The 17,208-nt window shown below is 48.5% G+C and overlaps 1 protein-coding gene across 2 annotated transcripts; it reads left to right on the forward strand.

Moving 5' to 3' along the window:
• Window positions 1–404: 404 nt before the first annotated feature.
• Window positions 405–13,664, forward strand: LOC140917967 (gonadotropin-releasing hormone II receptor-like). 2 transcript variants are annotated; one of them, XM_073361496.1, is made up of 4 exons: window positions 405–509; window positions 4,991–5,506; window positions 10,365–10,566; window positions 11,365–13,664. In XM_073361496.1, exons 2-4 carry the CDS (start codon window positions 4,994–4,996, stop codon window positions 11,772–11,774), a joined length of 1,125 nt encoding a protein of 374 aa, XP_073217597.1. In that variant the 5' UTR covers window positions 405–509; window positions 4,991–4,993; the 3' UTR covers window positions 11,775–13,664. The 2 variants fall into 2 exon arrangements, with proteins under 2 accessions (XP_073217597.1, XP_073217598.1); XM_073361497.1 differs by lacking the exon at window positions 405–509 and adding an exon at window positions 534–627.
• Window positions 13,665–17,208: the final 3,544 nt, after the last annotated feature.

Genomic DNA, 17,208 nt, shown 5'->3' on the forward strand with positions numbered 1-17,208 from the left:
TCCTGATCTCCATAGCAATACAATAATCTTAAGGATGCAATAATAATATTATATTATAAAGCTATGTTTGTACCCCATCTCACCACAGAGGCCCTTGGTATTCTGCACATGTTAAAACACAGACCTAACAAGCATCATAAAATACACCTGCTAAGCCCTGAATGCACTGGAGCTGTGCCCCCCATGGGCTCCTGTCAAAGCAACTCTCCTTGTGCATTGTTAAAGCATTATGCTAGGTTCACCTGAATTACACTGGGCAGTGGGGTCTCTCTCGGAGAATTCCAGAGCCAGCAGCAGGGAGTGGAATGACGCTCCTCTTGTGCATAGACCAAGCGCTGTAACAGCTCCCAGCCACCCTGCCAGCTCTCTGCATCTCCTCTTTACTGGGAGGCAGATCTGCATCATGTGGACTGCTGGCTACATGCAGCAGAGGAGCAGGCTGACATTTCTGGCACTGGCAAATAGAGAGGAAACGGTTTTCCTTTCCCTTAAGGGCATGCGGATACCAGGTATGTTCCCATCCGATGAATTGAATGCAGCACCTCCAATCAGCACAGATACTGGGCTTCCTTCGGTGTCATTCCTCCCTCCTGTGGACTGGCAATAACAGGAGAAACGACCAGTTTGGTACTTTGTCATTGCTATCGCTTTTTGCTTGCTTTTGCGGTTTGATCTAAGAATCTGGTAATATTTGCGCTTACTTTCTGTGTGGGGGCTGCAGCAAAGCAAGCAGCTGTAACTAGACACGGAACATGGACTAAATGAGAGTAAGGAGAAGAGAGAGAGCAAGTGTAAGTGTGTAGTAACAATAGGTTAGTTCGGGAGCAGGATGTAGATTCGGTCTCTGCTGATCATTTTATTTCTGTAACTTCACCAGGGGAAAGCACATTATTTCTGTGTAAGTGAAACTGAGCAACAGCCCCGGCTGCATGAAATGGTTTGTTAGCTGCTCGCGTTGACCGGTGCTCATTGTTTGTGTTCTCCTAAACTTGAAAGTCTTTGCCTTTGAAATTTGGCTTGTTCACGATATCATTCTGTACGGGAGCAGAGGGCAGTTTAAGTGGAACAGTGGTGACTCTGCACAGTTGAGTTACCTGGGCGAGAATCTGGCTTTGAAACTGTATAGGTTGCATCTTTCTGCAGGGCACCTCCCTTCCCCCCAAAAAACATGTTTAGAGACAGTTGTGGGGGACTGTTTGGGGATTGACTTCATGTCACCCTCTAGATGAATGAAAGGAGGGGGGTGAACCGCTTTTCACATCTGTGAGAAGTGCTTGTGTGCATCTTTATTTTGAGCAGAGAGGGGGGGAAAAAGAGAGAGACTCCTCTCTCTCTTTTTGATTAACCTCACATCTTTTATTATCCTTTGCTTACTGAACCCAGAACTCGGCCGCATGTCTCTGTTCTGCTAAGAAGCAGGTGAGATGTGTGGGTTTGTTATACGCTGGAAGTTGGAATCAGATATTGATAGGCAGCCCTGGAGATCGGATTAATAAGGGCTGAGAAAACGTCATGAATCTTGACACCAAAGATAGGTGACACCCAGAGCTGGTTTGGTTTGGAAAAATCTTGTCAGTTGGGTTTGGGTTTTGCAGTGATTTGGCATTGGTTCAGGATCAGGTCCTTTTCTGTTTGGACCCACAATGTTCAGGGGCCATGTGTGTGCCTAGGAGTTCATGTAAATGGTTCTAATACAGGTCTCTGTCTATTTCAAACAGAGATGGGCAAAAACGAGCGTGGTGTGGTCTTTCTAAACCTTGTCATTCGAGGGTTTTGTAAAACAAACCTGACAACCCAATTCAGTCGTGGGTCCTATGTTTTGTTTTGTTTTTGGACTTCCAAAGTTTGGCAGATTCAGGCCAGTGACCCATCTCCACTTAGCAAGCGATGAGTTTCGATCAGAGTTTTTAAAATGACCGTGGGCCAAATTCATTCCTGGTGTAATATAGACCGACTACAGGGGTCTCACACCAAAGATAGCCTGCTGTGTCTAATTCTTCTGAGTGTTGTCTGTGTTGTGCTAACGTAGCTCAGTGCTCTTGTTCCAGGGAATAAACAGATAACATTGGCAGCCCTGAAACATGTTCATGCTGTAAGTGAATAAATACTACATGGTGATTGCTAGGCATTTTTTCTGGGCAGAGTGCAGGGCAGGCCTTCACAATTTGGGCCACTGTGTTATTGGCTGCGAGTGTGCAGAGACTACTCCCTATCCTACTGACCAATGTTGTCTCGTTGTATCCTTGTGCTCCTCCGTCAGTTTGACTGTACCCATCTGTTTCCTTGTCTTAGACATAGATTGTAAATTCCTTGGGGCGGGGACTGTCTTTTTGTTCTGTGTTTGTGCAGCGTCGAGCACAAGGGGATCCTGCTCCATGACTAGGGGTCCCAGGCAGTAACGCAAATAATAAATAATAATAATATAATCCCGGTGACCTGAACAGGGCAATATACCGGGGCCTAGGGTGTCATAGGTTCATGGTGGCTGTGCTAACATGGATAGGAGAGGTATTTTTGCTCAGATTGCTGCCTCCCATGGAAATACTTATGAGGAAAGGAAGATTCCATAAGTCTCCACCTCAGGGAGCTTTCCTGAGATTGTGGTGTGGAGGGACGGGATTTGACACCTCTTCACTGCGCACAGCGTACAACAGCCGGTGGTTCTATCTCCAGAGCCACAGACCCAAGCTCACTGGACAACAGCAGACCAGAGGAGAATGTAACCAAAGATACTGAGTTGGACACCCTTACTCTAAAGAAAAGTGCCAATGGGTCTTCAATGAGGAGTCAGACCCTCTGTTTTTAATGTCTTATCACATGGATTCTCTCCCACACACCCAGTATAATCTCCATGGAACTCAACGTATCTACTTCAGAGCATCACAATTCCAGGGATTCTCAGTATTTCAGGTGCATTTTAACTCCTCATTAGACCAGAGGTTCTCTATTTGTGGTCAATGGACCAGCTGGGTTCCACGAAGCTCTTACTGGGTGTAGCGGGGTGGTCAGCTGCTCCTGCCCTGAAGGGCTTGAAATCAGCCCTGGGAGAGGGCTGCTGCTAGCTAAAGCAGCCAGCCTCGGCTGATTGGGGAAACAGCCACAGCTGCCACCATGCCCCAGTCAGGGCCCAGCTGGCCTTTATAAGAGGGCAGTGGGATAGGAGGACACAGTCTCTCTCTAGATGTTGAGAGGGAGGGGCCTGGGGTCTGGGAGGGACACGGGGCTCAGCGGCAAGCAGGACACTGGCCGGTGGAGGGTGTTCCAGAGGCTGGAAACATTAATTCCCTGGACAACAAGCAGGAGGCGCCGCAGGGGTGAGTCCCCCCCACCCCTCCACAACGTGGTGGAGAATGCGGGCATAGGCGGTCCGCCCCGATACAGAGGGCAAGGGCAAGGACTGTTGACTGTTGCCTGGAATCTGAGTGAAGGAACTGAAGGTGGAGAAATGAGGGACTACTACTGGAGAGCCTGTGTGGCCCGTCTCGCCGAGCAGCAAGCAAGGCTGCTACAGCTGTTGCGGGGGAGGGCACATAGCTGTCATCGGGGGCCAGCACCTTGGGCTGGAGGCCGGTGCCGGGGCCTAAAGACTGTTTTGCCTGTGGGCGACCGGGGCACTATAAGAGGGAGTGCCCCTATCGGGATGGAGCAAAGAGGCTCTGCCCAGGGCATTGCGGAGAGACTAGAGTGCCCCCTGTGAAGCCAACAGGGGGGATCCAAACTTGTTGGGTCTGTGGGGAGCCAGGGCACAAGAAGAGGGAGTGCCCTCACGGGACTCACAGGGCCAGGCCTAGCCCGCAGGTGGCCCAAGGAATGCACTGTGCTTCCTGTGCCACAAGGGTGGTCAAGTAAGACGGTCTTGCCCCCAGAGAAGGAGGGAGAGGCCAGAGGATCGGGCTTGGTGTGAGACTACCCCAAAGGAGGGGGTGGTGAAGACCAGGGGCCCAGAAGAGAGGGGTTCTGGGGCAGAGAGGCCCCAGCTCAACAGGAGAATCCACGTGGAGGTGAGACAGGCCACGGTGGAGACCCAACCAGAAAGGGAAACCCACCTGAGAGCTAAGCAGGCTACAGTGGGCACCCAAACCCTTCCAGAGGGTGGCCAGTTGCTCCTCATGCTGGTTCATGAGCCTCAGTCTGCCCCAGGGAACAGGGGCTAGATGGTGACTGGCAGTAGCCAAAGACTGAGGCGAGGTGGGGATAGAAGGTGGGGGTTCCCTGGGGCGGTGGGGAGACGCAGGTCTGTGGGGGTGCTGCCAGGGGCACCAGCGTCCAGGAGGGATACCAGCCTGCAGAGGGCACTCCGAAGGCTGGAAATGCTAATTTCCTGGACGACCAGCAGGAGGCGCCACAGGAGTGAGTCCCGCTCCGCCGCACTGGGTCATCTGCACAGTTGGCTGGTCACATGGGACTGCCACCTCCTTGTTTCCACCTGCTAAGCAGCATTGAAAAGTGCTTAAAATACATTTCCATGTGAGCAGTTGCTATAGTCACCATGGGGATGATGTGTAATTATGAAGAGGAGGAGGTGATGGTCCCCGCAATAGCAAATGGAAGAGGATGCAGCTCAGTGGGATAATCTGTCTAGTAGGAGGTGGTCCACACTATGGAAACTAGGAAACGGAGAAGGCATTGTACTGTTGTTTGTTGATTGTCTCTGCCTGTTTGTTTGTCTGTCTGGTCGTTCAGCCTGTAAGCTCTTTGGGGCAGGTGCAATCTTTTGGTTTTAATAGAGTTGAAGTTTCGTAGAGTTTATGGCTAGCCTTGATCTTTAGATTATCTAGTCAAACCCCACGCCCAGCTCAGTGGGCCCTGGCCCTGGTTGGGGCCGTTAAGGTACTACCTGATAAGCATATTAAAACACTTGAGAATCTTTGGCTAAGCCTATTGAGCCTCCCTCTTCATCACACTTAAAGCTGTCCCATGCTAAATGGACACCCAACAGGGATTTTAGGCCTAGCTTTCTTCTCTGATTTTGCCATTTGTCCTCCTGTAGGGAATGCCTGAAGAACGGGACCTTATGACTCCTCCTCAGTCAGCTGATGTCGTGGATGAAAACCTCTCTGCTTCCGACTGCCCCGAGCCCTGGATCGAACCCACTTTCACCCTAGCAGCCAGGGTCCGTGTGATTGTCACCATCTGCTTTTTCTTGATAGCAGCATGCAGCAACTCAGTTGTGTTATATAGCATCATGAGGAAGAGAAGGAAGTCCCATGTCCGGCTGCTGATACTGAGCTTAACAGTGGCAGATTTACTGGTGACCTTCACGGTCATGCCCCTGGATGCTGTGTGGAATGTGACAGTCCAGTGGTACGCCGGGGACCTGCCCTGTAAATTGCTGAACTTCTTCAAGCTCTTTGCCATGTACTCTGCAGCGCTGGTGCTTGTGGTTATCAGCATAGACCGGCACTCAGCCATCCTCCATCCCTTTGCCTTCGCTAATTCCAGTCGACGCAACAGACTCATGTTATATGTTGCTTGGGTCATGAGCCTTCTGCTGGCCTCGCCCCAGGTATGAGCACAATGCCATTGTCAAGCTGGGGTCGCTTCGCACAGGAAGTGTCACACTTCAGAATAGGCAAAAGTGAACAGCCACCTTGGGCTGGGCGAATGGTTTGGGTGATAATCAGTAATCAAGAGAAAAGGATGATCCAATGGTTAGGGCACTAGCTGGTGACTTGGGTTCAATTCCCTCCTTTACCATGGACTTCCTGTGTGACCTTGGGGATGCCGCTCAGTGGCTCTGGGCCTCAGTTCCCCACAATGGGGATAATAGCACTGCCCTGCCTTACAGGGGAGGGTTGTGAGGATAAATCCATTCGAGATTGTGAGGTGCTCAGATACTGCAGTGATGGGGAGCCATCTGCAATACCTAAAACAGACTGACAATGTGCCCATTATTTTCCAAGAGGAATCCAGGTCCTAACTTGTTATTGAATGTTGAGGAGTTCAGACCTGAGATATTCTTGCAGCTGGCACAGATCCCATCTCAGCACAGCTATAGTTGGGAAGAGCCTCCTGGTTTAGTGCCCTATCCCCAACACACAGGGAGGTGTTCAAATCCAGTTAAGGTTCAGGTATGCAGATGTTGAGGTAGATAAAAAGTGGGACTTCTAGGACACTTATGAACAGAGGAGCAGCCATACAGGGTCAGACCAATGGTCCATCTAGCGCAGTATCCTGTCTTCTGCCAGTGGCCAGTTCCACATTCTGCAGCGGGAATGAACAGAACAGGGCAATTATTGAGAAATCCATTCCCTGTCATCCAGTCCCAACATTTATGTTGCCCTTCTCTGTCCTCTTTGCAATTCTAACATAACTTTTTTGAGATGGGGTGACCAGAACTGCACACCAGTATTCCTGTTCGCTTTTTTGACTGCTGCTGCACACTGAGCAGATGTTTTCAGAGAACTAATTTTATGGACGTTAACTCATTCATCGTCTCCAGACCCTAGGGAGAATGGTAATTGTTACAATCTCTATTGTACACTGGGAAAGTGAGACACCGGAAGGTGAGGTAATGGGTCCAGAAGAACTTGCTGCCTGAGCCAGGACTATAACTTGGGAATTTCTGGCTTCCACTCCCATACACCATGCCTGTCTCTTGAACCGCTCCAGGTTCTCCAAAGTCTATGGTCAGTGCATTCTCCAGCTATTAGAGTAACCTGGAACTGAGCCCTTCTTTGCTCACTGCCCCTTTCTCATTGTTCCAGCTTGTGAGGAAGAGTGAGTCAAAGGTGGTGATGCTGTACCATGGCGCTGCCAGAAAATGTCAGTTGAAATTTCGACCGGGCTCAGCTTTGGAGGCAGTAGCGCCTAGAGTCCCTTAGCTTCAGTGGGAATCCATTAACTCTTGAACCCCATTCTTTGCATGGAGATGTGTCAGCTATTGTATTCCATTCACTTAACAACTTCTTAGCAAACGCGCAACTTGACTAAGGTGGCACTGAATTTGATCCGCTGGTTGGATCATTAGCTTCCCTGGCCCAGGCCAGGTACTGATAGGGGGTGCAACGTGAACGCTGATCCATGCCCCCCCATTCACTTAACTGGGAATGTATTTGCTATAGAATTCTATTCTTCCTGTGGTGTGAGCTGATCTGAAGTTACTGAAGCTATGCTGATTCATACCAGCTGAGGCCCTGGCCCCAGATTTCTACAGGGATAAATTTGTTATTGGTAGAACTTTCTTAGTGACCTACCTCGCCTCCACCTTATCTGCGCAAGGAAGGTTCAATACGAGAACTACACACAGGTCAGCTACTGATATAATGGCCAAGCATCCAAAAGATAATCAGATCCATAGCTCAAACTACAGGCCAGATTCTGCTCCGTTATGCACAAATGACCTCATTCATTGGGTTGCACAGATGGGAATGAGAGCAGGATTTGGTCCTGTGGCTTTCGGATTTCATGACGTGCAATGGGGTTGATCAACACAGCAACTGGGGTGCCCTTGTTTAACTCCCTGTGGAGGATGGACTATTTTGCAATGTGCAAATAAACCAAGCCTTTGAGTCAGAGTGAAAAGATAATCACAGAACAACAGGTGGGGTGTTGTCACTTTAACACTAAGCGTACATCTACTGTGTAAAAAAAATCCCTGAGTCTGCTCACATCAGAGCCTGGGTCAGCTGACTCAGGCTTATGGGGCTCACAGTGCGGGGATTAAAATAGCAGTGTAGACATTCCTGCTCGGGCTGGAGCTTAAACTCTGAGGCCCAGCAATGGGGTGGGTCTCAGAGCACAAGCTCCAGCCCAAACGGGAATGTCTATACTGCTGTTTTTAGCCCCGTAACACAAGCCCAAGTCAGTTCACCGGGGCTCTGAGACTCCCTGCCATGGAGTTTTTTTCTGTCGTGTACACGTACCCCCAATGATTGCTGCAGGTAGAGAGCTTCTGTCCCATATTGGTCCCATCAGAACATCTCTTTGCCATGTTCCTCAGCACATCTAGCAAGCCTGAGGAACTCGACTAAGCCCACGGAGCATCCCCAACTGCAGCGCGTACAGTTTCCCAGTCCAGTGTGTGTGGAGATTTGAAAACCCTGCTGGCTTAGATGGTGCTTCTGGCTTTGTCAGTGATGGGCTATTTTGCCAAATATTTCCCCCAGTTGTTACCACTCGCGCTCACAATGGTCGACACTCTAGAACGGCCACATTGCCAGTGACCACCAGCATCTTAAGCCAACGTGTTGGCAAGACCTGCTCATGTCAAGGTTAAACGGCATGGTGCTTAAAATGCCATCGGCTGCCTGCACTAACCCCCCCTCATTGCTACCCCCAGCGGCGCTGAAATGCTGGCAGTAACGGGAGAGAATGTCAGCAAAAATACCCACTGTGACCAGCGCCACAGAGCACTCTTCTAGACAGCCAACGGCATTCTTTCAGTGGGAAGGGGTAGATGTGAACCATGTTATAACTACACTGGGCTGCAACCACCTTGCAAAATGGCTTCAAATGCAATTACTACAGGTGCTGTAGTGTGAACAGGGCCTACAAGCCCAGAGCTAATCAGCTTTCACCCTGCGAGCCCCCACCCCCTTTTGGGGAAGCTAGCCACGCGTCCCCCCCTTCCTTCCGCCTGAGGCCCTGCCTCTATTGCCCCCTCCCTCTGCCAGAGCCCCGAGCATCCCCCACCCCTATGGCCGGAGGAGCCCCAGCTGAACTGCCCTGGGCCGCCGGCTGCCCCCAGTGCCGACCCCGGCACTGGGCTGCCAGCTGGCCCCAGCCACCTACTGGTATCCGGCCCGAGCTGAGCTCCCGCCGGTTTGGAAGAGAGGGTGGAGCGTGGGCAGGGCCAGGGCCTCGGTTAGGGGAGGCTTAACCTCCCCAGGCCTATTATACCTGCTGCTCCTGTTCTAAATACAGTAGTTTCATCAGTGCAATAGTCAAAAACACCCAGCGGGAAATGTGCAGTAGCGTAACGCTGTCACTAGCTACCTGCATGGTGGAGGAAACCTGCTAGATGATAACCAGACATTACCTCTTTGGGCCCAGGTCCTCAAAGGTATTCAGACACCAAACTCCCATTGAAATCAATTGGAGTTAGGCACTGAACTAGCTTTGAGGAGTTGGGCCTTGGTCTCGCATATCCACAGTATGGTGTGTCTGGACTAGGACGGCTGTAAAATACTTCACCTGTCCTCCTTCCAGTGCGTATTCAGTGTACAAATTTCAGTGCTGCAAGGGCAGTCAGGTTCAGAGACTGAAAACATACAGGGATTGGCATTTTAAAAGGCTAGTATGGAGACTTTTCATTCAAAAGATGCTCCAGCTTCAGACAGTGACAGGAACGTCTGACACTAATGGAGATAAGTGGGGTGTACTGTCAGCCCAGGACAGGAAGCCGCCATCGAGTGAAAATAAATCTTGTGAGCATGAATTCTACAGTGCTCTTGTAGCAGCAGAAAAGAATTCTGAGTTCCCGAGAGAGAGAAATGGCTCTTCACCCAGTTACTGAATCCATCAAATATTGCCTGGCTGGGAACAACAACCTTTAAAATATCCACTCATTGGCTTACGAGCTCAGTGGGGGTTATTTTCTGCTCTTAGGCCAAGTATGTTTTTGATAGTGGAATAATTTTTATCGTGGAGAATAGCGTCATAATACTTAGAAAGGAGAGACAGATCCACCCCAAATCAAGGACTTTATCTCTGATTTATTTGTAAGAACCTGGCTTAAAGAATTAATTGATGTGTTTGCTAGTAGTTGGTTCCATGTTGTCTATTGGCACAAAGTAAGAAATAATTACAATAATGGCTGAGGTTTATGATCGAGGCCTGGAAAAAACCACAACAAGCTTTTAATTCCAACAGAACCCATTTCTCACCAGCTCCAGCCCGAATGTTGCCGTGTCATACTCGTGCATGAGGACTGGACAGTGGAATTGACCATGAACGGACCAGACGATTGCCTGAGATGAGTGATGGGCTGAGTCAGCAAAGAGCGTGTATGATGAAAGTCAATATGCATCCTCATGCTCTGCTGATCAGAGATAGAACAAGACTTAATGTGGGGACAGATTATTCCACATCTGCTACTGCAGGGTTCTAACACCTTCCTCGAAAGCATCTGGTGCTGCCCACTGTCAAAACAGCGTTTTGAACTAGATGGACCTGTGGTCTGACCCAATCCAACAAACCCTATGTAATAAGACTTTCTAAATTCTTTTCAGAGTAACAGCCGTGTTAGTCTGTCTTTGCAAAAAGAAAAGGAGTACTTGTGGCACCTTAGAGACTAACCAATTTATTTGAGCATGAGCTTTATTGCCGGAAGGTGTTCCCAGTAAGCCCAGGAAGGAGATTGTCATTGTGACAGTGCCCCTTTAAGAACGATCTCTGACTAAGTGTTTCATTCTTAATTTCAGCTTTTTCTTTTTCACCTGCACACTGCCCCGGGTGTCAATTTTACCCAGTGTGTGACACATGGAAGTTTCCAAGAGCACTGGGAAGAAATCCTCTACAACATGTTCACCTTCACCACCCTCTATGTCACCCCACTGAGCGTCATGATTGTCTGCTACATCCGCATCATCTGGGAAATCAGCAAGCAACTGAAGATCAACAAGGGTGAGCAGGTTACAGCTATTGAGCATTCAGCATACTTCCATGTGATCTTATTGGTATTGCCGAAACATTGTAATTTTCCCCATCATAGGCATCTCTTGCATTATCAGCATCATTGCCTGACATCTCCAGGCTTAGAAAATGAGAAATAGCAGGTGTGTTTCTGGGGATGGCAAGTCCCCTCTGATGGAAAATAACAGACAGCTAAACAGGGGAGCCTTGTATATTATAATAAGAGAGACTGCACAAATGGTGGAGAGGGGTGCAGAGCATGGAGTCTGCCACCTCTCTCTGCCCACTTCTTCCAGGAGTATCCTGGAGACCTGCTACTGTCTCCTTTAGGCCTGGCAAGAAGAGATGGGGAGGGTGTGCAAGGCCCAGGGCAGCTTCCTCCTCTTTTGACTCCTGCATGGCTGGGTAGGGCCAGGCCTCAATCTAGTCAAGTGACTTTATAGTGATGAAAGACAGCAGGCTTGAAAACGGACATCCTTATTCATCCACCCCTGGGAGAGACCCAACCTGCGCCTTGTGCATGGCCATATGTCCCAGTGAAGCACACCCCAATACAGAGAGCCACTTCAGCCCTGTGGTAACTCAATTCAGCTGCAGTTTGGGCTTAATCCAATGCTCATGGAAGTCAATGGAAATGCCCCCACTGACTCCAGTGGTCTTTGGATCAGGCCTAAGCCTTGAAGTCAAACTCTTACTGACTTTGACGGAGGCTGGGCTGTGAATGTTGGTCTCTTCCTGGTTGTATGCTATTGTGTTGTATACAATTATCCCTTTGACTCTTCCCGGCAGGTCTAGCAAGAAGCAAAAACAACCACATCTCCAAGGCGCGAATGAAGACCCTGAAGATGACCATTGTGATAGTTGCCTCCTTCATTATCTGCTGGACCCCATATTACCTCCTGGGCCTGTGGTACTGGTTCCAGCCAGACATGATTCAAAGCATGCCGGAGTACATCAACCACAGTCTCTTTCTCTTTGGCTTGCTACACACGTGCACCGATCCTATCATTTACGGACTCTACACTCCTTCCTTCCGAGAGGATATGAAGGCGTGCCTTAGAGGAATAGAAACAGTAATTACAGGGCAGGAGAGAAACAAACTGATGTCCAGTTCTGAGATGAACATAAAGGACTACATTATAAATGGCGGAGCAGCTTCGGGCGCTTCCAACGGCACAATCATCCACACGGTCTGCTAAAGAAAAGCATCCGGCAGGAGAAAAGGAACTCTGTGTTCTTGATCACAATGCCTGATCAGGGGCATTGTGTTGGCCAGTAGCTCCTATTACGGTGACTGCCTGGGAAGTACAGTACTAATGCTGGCATGTCGTTCAGTCACCCGCCCCTCCTGAATTAGGTTTGAATGGAACAGTCACCAGAAATTAGTAACTTCTGCGGCTTCTGCCGCACTCATGCTGAGTATCACCGTGCTCTCCAAGGGGTCCCATTGATTCCCCCTTATTCCAGGCCTGGGCCCTTGTGCTCTGCTTCCGAGGACCCCTTGGGACCATGGGAGAGACTCAGAGAGGGGCTGGTGTCCTGCTACTCCACCAGCTCTGTAGAAGTCTTTTGCACATATCCTGTTCCCCACGGGCTGGTTCCACCCCCTTTATAGCCTTTTCATGCTGCTCTTGAGCCAGGTGCAACCTACTGTGATGGATTCTAGAATTCAGTATCTGCCAGCCCCCTGCTGCCAACCACTGGTTTTCTGGAAATATACGTTGACTTCTAAAAAATATAGAGGAACGGCCAGATTGGCAAAAGAGCATCCTCTCCTTTTTGCCTTGGTGGGATCATTCATGGGGCTAACAGTACTCAGCTGCGGAGGTGTTTGCAGAACAGGCTCACGGGCCGGGCGGTTCTCACGGTGACTTCCATGACAAAAATGAGACGTTTCAGGTTTTGTCATACAAAGACTTGGTCTTGTCTTCCCGGCCAGCCTGCTCCTGACATCACCTCCTCCGTGAACTTCTACTCAGCTGTCCCGTATTAAAAGCTACTCACATGACTCAGTATGTACCAGGCACCAGCCCTAATTCTTCCACTGTCATTCCTGTGACTGTTTTGAATCCCTGGAAAGGGAGCTTGTGCTTGTTTGGTACTTTCTGATATATGTAAGGTGGAAATAAACGGTCAGTGGATTGTTCATGGGAAACCCTTAGCTGTGTCCATGCCATGCACTGGCACCGGGAACTCTGAGTTACGTTTGCCTTTTAATTGACATGATTACAAATCAGATATGCCAATGTGGGTATTTTAATAGCTTGTGGACATATGGTTTCCTGCCTGATCAGTGCAGAGTACCAATGTAGTTCATCCCTGTTTAACCTTAATACAGCGGAAGCCATAATATGCCCTCACATTTGGGCCCAGTGACGCAGAAGGTTCCTGGAGCTTAAACTCCTCTTCTGGCCAAATCTGGCATTCCCTCCAGAAGCAAAACTCCCTGAGGTGGGAGTTTGGTCTGGGCAAAGACTGAAGGATCAGCCCCTGGTTGTTTAGTTGTTGTCCGCATTAAAGGATACGGTAATCAAGAAAAGAGAGACACAACCCCCTCATTGAAAGTCTGCGTCAAAAACCCAGTCCAAACTCTTCCTTCTGCAGCCCTAGGCGGTCACAAAGTGGGGATTGCCACCTTGGCTTTACAGAGAGCTCCGCCGTCTACACTTGCAGTTTAACTAGTTTAAGACAAAGGCTGCTGTGGCCGTTGATTAGCTGTGTCGAAGGCAGCACCCCCCAGGAGATTCAAAGTAGACCAAGACAGGAAGAGCTGCGCCCTTAGCCATTCTGGGGAATGAATAGCTTCACCTCCCACAGCCCCATATTTTGCTGCCTTGGTGTAAATTTTTTAACTGTGACCCTAGAAATGGAGGTTGATGATTCGCAAGCTAATGGGCTTCAGACTAGGGCTGTCGATTAATCGCCGTTAACTCACACGATTAACTCAAAAAAATTAATCATGATTAAAAAAATTAATTGCGATTAATCACAGTTTTAATTGCCCTGTTAAACAATAGACCACCGACTGAACCTTATTAAAATTTTGAATGTTTTTGTACATTTTCATATTATTGTATTCTGTGTTGTAATTGGACTGTAAAAAAGTGTATATTATTTTTGATTACAAATATTTGCACTGGAAAAATGATAAACAAAAGAAATAGTATTTTTCAATTCACCTCATACAAGAACTGTAGTGCAATCTCTGTCGTGAGCGTAATTTACAAACGTAGATTTTTTTTTTGTTACATAACTGCACTCAAAAACAAAACAATGTAAAACTTCAGAGGCTACAACTCCACTCAGTCCTACTTCTTGTTCAGCCAATCGCTAAGACAAACAAGTTGGTTTACATTTACAGGAGATAATGCTACTTTCATCTTATTTACAATGTCATCAGAAAGTGAGAACAGGCATTTGCATTGCACTTTTGTAGCTGGCATTCATTGAATAATAGAAGAGTAGGGTTGGCAGAGACCTCAGGAGGTCATCTAGTTCAACCCCCTGCAAATGGAATCATGTCTGGGAAGTGGTTCGAGCACACCTGTTCTCTAACCTAGTTGCAAACATTGTTTCCATGTGTAGTGTAGGCTGAACCTTGACGGTGGTTTGTCAGTTGTTTGAAGTCTTGGTCGGATCAGGCTTTGAGACAGCCTAAGAAACACTTCTACAGTCCAGTCTACCATGCAAACTGGAATCACATCCAAACCAGAAACAAACCTAGATTCACTCCGCTCCTGGGCCTCTCTCCAGTCTCACATTTTCTGTGCTTATGTCAATTACAAGTAAAACTCTAGCACATTGTGGGCACTTTCGCAGCCCCTTGGTGCCATCTGCCAGGCCGGGCTTTCAATAGGGAAGGATGCTGGCAGCTGATCGAGAGCACACCCGACCACAGATTGCTTGTTTGTACAGACCAAATGTTCAGCATAAACCCCCCCTCCCCCCATTAGGTTTGGAATGAGAAATAAATGAGTTTTGCAGGGTTTTGTTTCATTCTCATCATAATACTTTGAACCTTATAGGGTAAAGACACAGTAAATGGACACAGCTAATAGTATTGAGCGCCTCTGTCATGCTTTTCATTCATAGATCTCAAAGAGCTTTGCAAAGGCAGATACATTTCAGTAGCCCTATTTTAAAGGGGAGGAAACTGAAAGTCACTTTGCACAATGTCCTACAGCAGAGCTGTGGATAAAGCCCAGGACTTCTAGTCCAGTGTCCTAACCTGTAGCCCACACACATGGATGTTACTTTGTACACTCCACGGGCTGAGTATCTTTTCATGTTGATAGAATCCCTAGTGGCTCCCATCTTCTCATTGCTAGCACCTTCGATTACCAACAGTGAAGAGTAAACATCCCCCCAGCAGATTGCAAGAGTGCTTCTGCTAGAAATCTGCCACAGATTCAAGGTCCCACCCCTTGCTATTTCTAATGCACTGATACTTCTGCAGCCCCTTCTGTCCATGGCTCTCAACATGCTTTATAAGTGTTACAGTTACAGGGCAAATCCTGGACCTCAGCATCAGTGGTTTGGCTGTTGTTTGGGTACCACCAGGAGAAGGAACCCTCAGACCAGAAGGGAGTTAATGCAGGGTGTGTCGATCAGCTGCTATTGGGATCTGGAGGAAGACAGGCTGGCTGATCTCAATTGTGACGTGTTCAGGGCTCAGGCAGAATAAGCTTTCATTCAGTAGTGTGTGAGGGTGGGTGGGTGCAGAGCCACAATCAGGCATATTTGCGCCCCCTAGAAGCGATGCAGAGTCCTGTGCCCCCGCGACCAGATTTCTGCCTTCCATTTAGCACAGAGGTTTGGGCACGCCCCACAATTTGAAAACCACTGTGCTAAATGGAAGACAGAAATTTGGGGGTGGGGGCCATGACTGCCCCCACATGCTGCCCCATTTTTCTGCCCCCACGGCCTTGTGCCTTGGGCAGCTGCCCCGCTCTCCCCACCCCGCTTATGGCCCTGGGTGAGTGTGTAGGGGAAGCAGGAGGTGTGGCCAGATCAGACGTCACTGGCTGATAATGACAGGGTAGGAGCTGGGACAGCCGTGTAGCCTACATCAGGGCAATTGCAATGAACTCTCATGCTTTTACTTCTCTTTTACTGTCAAGCGCCCTCTGGTCTGTGCTAAGAATGCAGATTTCCAAATTTAAAAGAAAGGGCCTGATCCTGCACTCTTTATTCAGGCAAAATTCCCATTGATTCAGACAAAGGAATCAGTGGGAATTAGACCTGACTTTGGTGTAAAAGATGCCCGATGAGACCTTAATATCCCAATCAAATGAAAGGTACTGAACATTGCTGTTTGGACATCATGGGAGCATAGGGTGACCAGATTTTATATGGCTATGTCCAGATTTTATAGGGACAGTCCCGATTTTTGGGTCTTTTTCTTATATAGGCTCCTATTACCCCCCCACCCCCGTCCCAATTTTTCATATTTGCTGTCTGGTCACCCTATGACCAGATGACTCCATGTCACTCAGTCATCCACATGTAGGTCTGACATCTTTACTCCACTTTTATTTATCCCTTACTTGAGTTCCCATTGGATTTAGCCTCAGCTGGAGTTTGCCTGAGGGAAGGATCTTGGGCTCTGGCCCATCAAGTCTATTCCTCAACAGGATTCCTTTCTCTCTGCATGTGAGATCAGCCCCAGCTCTGCACGTCTCATAGCCAGAGACTTCCAAAAGGGGAAAGATTCTCACTCCCTCTGATCCACTTCTACTGCAGTGCTTCTGGAAAGTCCCATCAGTCGGCGTTTTGTGGGGGGCAAGGGGGCATAGGTTGGGAAAGATTTACCGCACGTGTCTGTGGAGACACAGAGGGTGATAGACAGCATCTGCGTTTGACTTCCCCCTGTGCCAGCAAGTTAAACAATAACACTCTGCACTGGTACGTGTATCCAGCAACCCCTACATACATTCCCATGCCTCACACCCCTGCCTCACACCCACATTTGCTAGATGGGTAAACTGAGGCACAGATCATTGCTGGTGGTAATTCGGAGGGTGAGAACTAAGCCTAAACACCTTTTTAAAGCCCAGCTTAAACCTGTTTTGAGGATCTAAGAAAGTGAGAAGAGGGTCAGATGGGCGGAGCAGAGGAAAAGAGAAAAGGGGAGAGCGAAAAATATTTTTTTCCAAAAGGAAGAGAAAACAGTTAAAAGGTAAGAGTTGAGAGGCAGGAGGAGAGGACAGAAAATGGAGAGATGGGAGGAGAAGCAATGAGATCACAGACAATCCTTCCAGGATTATTTAATGTGTTGAGAGAGGGAGGGCTCCTAGTGATTGTTCTAACAATGCTGGTGTCACCTGTTGGCATAAAGAAGGAACTGAATCAACTGCTTGGTAATTTGCATAGGCTGGGTAGTCAAGTGGTTGCTGTGTTTTGGTGAAAGTGGGTTTGTTCAGCATTAAAAATGTTCGGAAGGGGGTTATTTGTATTTGGTCTGATCTAGGCAACGTTCTGGAGAGGTGGTTTTGTTGCCCAGCATAATCACCCTTACTGGAAGGCCTTTAGGGCATGGACCCCTTTGTACAAACGTGCTAGGGCTATTATCGGAACTAACTTTTAGAGAAGATGAGTTCAGCTGACTGTGTTCTAATAGCAGTCGGAATGCTG

The sequence above is a fragment of the Lepidochelys kempii genome, chromosome 10 (genome assembly GCF_965140265.1).
Source record: "Lepidochelys kempii isolate rLepKem1 chromosome 10, rLepKem1.hap2, whole genome shotgun sequence".
In the NCBI taxonomy this organism is placed as follows: Eukaryota; Metazoa; Chordata; order Testudines; family Cheloniidae; genus Lepidochelys; species Lepidochelys kempii.